Source organism: Nanorana parkeri, unplaced genomic scaffold (genome assembly GCF_000935625.1).
Source record: "Nanorana parkeri isolate BGI_ZX_2015 unplaced genomic scaffold, ASM93562v1 scaffold3745, whole genome shotgun sequence".
NCBI lineage: Eukaryota > Metazoa > Chordata > Amphibia > Anura > Dicroglossidae > Nanorana > Nanorana parkeri.
This window is the reverse complement of record NW_017310013.1, coordinates 27,479-32,342: the sequence shown is the minus strand read 5'-3', so window position 1 is coordinate 32,342 and position 4,864 is coordinate 27,479. Positions and strand designations below refer to the sequence as shown.

Here is a 4,864-nt window from a genome sequence, read left to right as displayed (position 1 = left end):
CCCTCTTGAGAGATCTATCATTGTGCCGTCATTCTCGGTGGTAATTGTGATTTGATCCCGCCCCTTGTAGTCGGACAAATCGCATATAAAACACATCAAAACAACAAAAAATAACAAACAATACATACTGTGGTATTGTGTGCGGGGGAATCCCGCTGTAGAATTGGGTGTTATGATCACCAGGGACTCTCAGCCAGATGGGGTGAGGCGTGTCGGGAAGCAAAGGGTTTGTCAGTGGGGATCCTGGAACTGGGAGGTTTCAAGGTGCTTCAGGAGGGAAGATGAGATCCCCAGTCCTGGGTCCGGGCTTTAGCAGTGGCCAGCACTCGATAATTGCACAGCCATTAAGAAAAGGGTGCTGGCTTAGGGAGAATTAGCTCCTGCTGGGAGAACGCCCCCAGAAGTCAGAGAGGGGTCAGGCGATCTCCTACTGGGATTGGAACGGACGGTGTTCAGGAGTCAGGAAAACGCCCCCAGAAGTCAGAGAGGAGTCAGGCGATCTCCCACTGGGATTGGAACGGAGGGTGTTCAGGAGTCAGGAAAACGCCCCCAGAAGTCAGAGAGGAGTCAGGCGATCTCCTACTGGGATTGGAACGGACGGTGTTCAGTAGACATGTGCGATTCGTTTCGAAATTCATAGGAATTTTCCTGAAATTCGTAAATTCGGAAACATACGAAATCCGAATTGCAGTTTCCGAATTATATCCGAAATACGAAATTCCGTTAACGAATTTCGGATCCGAATTTCTTTGAAACGGGAACTAATATTACCCCTGTAAATGAGGTTGGACACGTTTTACAAGATTTTTTTTTTAATCCGAGATACGGATCCGCTGCTGCTGATGCATTACAATACACAGGCAGGAAATACGAAATTCCGTTGACGTATTTTCGTTCCGTTACGAACATTCGTTATATTGAAGGTAAAAAGCAAAGTACATTTATATTGGAGTTGAGGGTAGTTTTTTTTTACGAAATTCGGATCCGGAATCCGTTAACGGAATTCGTATTTCGGATAAAAAAAACAACTACCACATCGACTCCAATATTAACAAAGGTATTTCTGCTTTTTAACTTCATCATAACGAATGTTCGTAAAGTTACGAAAATGTGCCGAAAGTAACGAAAATCTGTATTTCGTACGAATCCGAATTGAGTTTCGGACACGAATTACGAAATAACGGATATTCCGAAACGGAACGAAACAAGTTTTTTGACGGCGCACAAGTCTAGAATACGGGGCCCTGCACCTGATCCTTTCTATACGGTGGCTGACATAGACATAGAAGCGCTTTGTCTGGTTGTAGATGTCGCCCAGAGGAACTTTGCTGTCTGCGTAGAACTTGATGTCCTCTCTCTGAATGTCTCGCTCACGCAGTATGAAGTCTGCAACTTCTACAGCTAGCACAGAGCCACAGAGTCCAAGCCTAGGAATTGTGTGCTCAGGCTTAGGTGCCAACTTATCCTTCCCAAACAGAGACCCCCCCTCCCCCATGGGTGTGATTAGAGGGGTCTCTCACCTTGAGGTAGGTGACAGCTGCTATGGCCTCAGTAGATGCATCTCAGAAGATGTGACTCTCTCTTCTCTGACTTGCAGCAAGGGAGGTTGAAGTGTAGCAGCGTGGTATGTGGATTCCATCTGAGGCATGTAGAGATTGCTTCCAGGACCTCCATCCTGAATGTTTGTCTATTGGTAGTGGAGCGTCCCAATCTTTAATAGTCTCTGATACAGTGGCGAGCCTAATGAACAAAGGGCCCTGGTGCAAGATTTTATCTTGGGCCCCCCCCCCTCCCAAGGGAGCGGATCACAGCGATCGACGGCGGTGTTCATTCAAAGGCTGACGTGGTGCAGCACAGCTCTACGCCGGGGTCTATGTTCTAAGTCCTCTGTGCGCGCTCCGTTTTGTTGAACAGTCAGAGAGGTAAATGATACCTCTCTGACTGATAAAAAAAGATAATAAGATAACTTAGGTTGGTTACTTATTGGACTTCCTCTTTCAGACCTTGCACGGTACTTGTAAGATTTACTAACGAGGTATTACTCATAGTCACACTTTGGAACTATCTCAGAACTACTTCTGGCTTGATAAAGAGGTACAGAGCCTCGAAACGCGTAGCCACACCGACCACTCCATGGACCGCAAGGTCCTCTAGCCTGAGGCTTGCTCCTTAACCCCTTCCATAGCGACCACTGCCCCACTGTCAGAAGGGTGTACAGCGGCGCTCCTGCTCCCGTTCAGCCGATGAGTGGCAGCCTGGCCAACTGAGCTCTCATTGCACCTGACGGTGAGTGTCACACTACACGCATAGTGTACTTCGCCTCAACTGGTCATCCAGTTACAGTAACCACCTTCCAACATCCATGGACCCAACAGAAGCCTTATAGCCCGGAGTTCACTTCCACACAGACCAGCCACAGATGCCGCCCGGTGAGCCGTGCTGACAACCGACGGCAAGATACCACCTCGTCCGTCCAAAAGTGAGTCTGCACTAAAAGTTACACAAAATCTCTAAACTGTTAAACATGAAGTATTCCAGGGTTGTAGCGCTCCTTCTCTCGTTGTTTCATTTTTACTCATAGTCACAGCCTCCAGTATATCTCTGAGGAGGACCTCCCAGTCATTTCTCTGCATCTTGGCTCCTGTTAGGCCACAAAAGCAAAATAAGAAAAGTGGCCCCATGGGATTGTGGCCCCTATCACCCATGTGTTTTTTAACCAGTTGACATCCCGTTACACGCCCTTCCCATCCAGGCCATTGTTCAGTATTCAGCGCTGCGGTACTTTGACTGACATTTATTCCGTCATGCAGCGCTGTACTGAAATGAATTTTATACCATTGTTTGGGGACAGATAGAGCTTTCTTTTGGTGGTATTTAATCACCACTGGAGGGGGGAGGGGTTTTTTAATTTTTTTACGATATTAAAGGAAAAATTACCGAAATAAAAAATAAAATAAAAAAACTTTCCCCAATATTAAATGATAAAACATTTATTATTACCCAATTTTTTGGTAAAATATAAAAGACAGGATCACGTCAGGTAAAAAGACTGGATTTGTAGCGGGACCTTTAGGAGCAGCATTAGGACTGTCACCTGTGACCAGGGAGGGTCTGAGCATTGCAGTGCTGCGTGGTGGAAATCATTGTCTGCGAGGTCATCACTCTCCTAGGGACTGCCGGGCGGAGGATTGTGAGGCCGGACCAGAAGTGCCTGAGTGTCACATCACCACTGGGAACGGGCTGCCACTAGGACTAGTCAGGGACCAGGGATGTAGGACCACAGATCTGAAGTGACAGAACGCAGGCCGGAGGGGGGAGGAGCTACCAGGAAAGACCAAGGAGGCCCAACTCTCCATCAGACATCCACAGCGCCAGTGTTCCTGCCACAGTGAGCGGGGTGGGCAGCGGACCTCATGCTGCTATCCTGGCCTGATAGCCTGAGCGTCGGAGGAGGGGCCTCTCTCCAACCGGACCCTCACTTCATCACAAGAAAGGGGGAGCTGAGGTCTGAGGGCCGGGAATGTATTGCTCTGCGTCATTCTCCCTTTGTGTCATCATCCTCCCTTTGTAAGGTGTAGTCTGTCAGTCAGCCTTCAGCCACCCCTTCCCTTTACCCTCATGTCTCCTGTGCTTCCCTTTCATGTTCATTCTCTCCTTCCCTTTACCCTCATGTCTCCAGTGCTTCCCTTTCATGTTCATTCTCTCCTTCCCTTTACCCTCATGTCTCCAGTGCTTCCCTTCCATGCTCATTCTCTCCTTCCCTTTACCCTCATGTCTCCAGTGCTTCCCTTCCATGCTCATTCTCTCCTTCCCTTTACCCTCATGTCTCCAGTGCTTCCCTTTCATGCTCGTTCTCTCCTCCCCGTTTACTCTTCATCAGTCCCTGAGCCACTCGTTCCTTTAGGCCGCTGTGAGGCCCCCGGGGGGGTGCGAGGCCTTAGGTGACGGCCTAACTCACCCAATGAGAGAGCCGCCTCTGCCCGCCGTACAGCCATCTATGTTCATTGTCTGTACACAGCACACGTGTGTTCCTGGTAGGGTTGCCACCTGTCCGGGTTTCATGGCAGCTTAGACCCGGACACAAGAGATCAGGCAGACGGGGGCCACCGCGGGGCCCTGCTGTTCCTGCTTGTATGCAGCCGTGCACAGCACTAGGGGCGGACTTATCACCCGTGCAGCCACGCCAGGGACCGAGGTCAGGACATATTTATACTTTATCCCGGCAATCCTACATGGACTAAGATTTTGGAGTCGGCGTGCCGCTTGGTGTTGCGGGGAGGAAAGGGTTGTGACATATGTGCCCATATTTTATATGTGACTCTCCTGCAGAGGTGGGACATCATGTCAGATCTGAAGATTTCTGCCCACACACGCTAACATGAAGGCGGCAGGACGACCTTGCTCCTCCAGCGCTGCGCAGAGACTCACTTTCCCCTTCCAGTGGCTGCGGCACATTAGCTGACATGCAGGAGATGATCATTTCCATGTCTCTGACCACTATGCTATGAATGCAGAGACATGTGTTCTGCTGACATTCAGTGCTGGCCCAGCTGCTTCACTGACTTTCCTGTTAAGATGTTTTATAACCGATAAGAGTGGAATACGCAGAATTTGGGGGAACACACACACATTGCAATCTATTTTACTTCCTTTTATTGTCGGATCTTTTCATCTTTTATGTAACACTCGGCATTATAGAGGAAGTAAAGTCCCGCAACAGGAAATGCAGCATTACATAATACACGGCAATGCATGCTATGTGTATTGGCACAATGCGGTACATTTCATTCCACATGCACAGGGGAGTCCCCATAGTGAGGCAGCATCTCATTGGGGGGGTGACAGCAGAGGCAACAAACAGCAC

The 4,864-nt window shown here is 49.0% G+C and overlaps 1 protein-coding gene across 1 annotated transcript in view; it reads right to left on the bottom strand.

Annotated features, from left to right (window-relative positions):
* Positions 1-1,250: 1,250 nt before the first annotated feature.
* LOC108803451 overlaps positions 1,251-4,864 on the bottom strand; it is a gene marked incomplete at its 3' end in the record, with an annotated part of 12,927 nt that continues 9,313 nt past the window's right edge. The window contains exons 9-10 of the mRNA XM_018575291.1: positions 2,351-2,490; positions 1,251-1,401 (exon numbers count right to left, since the gene is read on the bottom strand). Coding sequence (XP_018430793.1) covers positions 1,251-1,401; positions 2,351-2,490 — 291 coding nt within the window. The remainder of the gene's footprint in view (positions 1,402-2,350; positions 2,491-4,864) is intronic.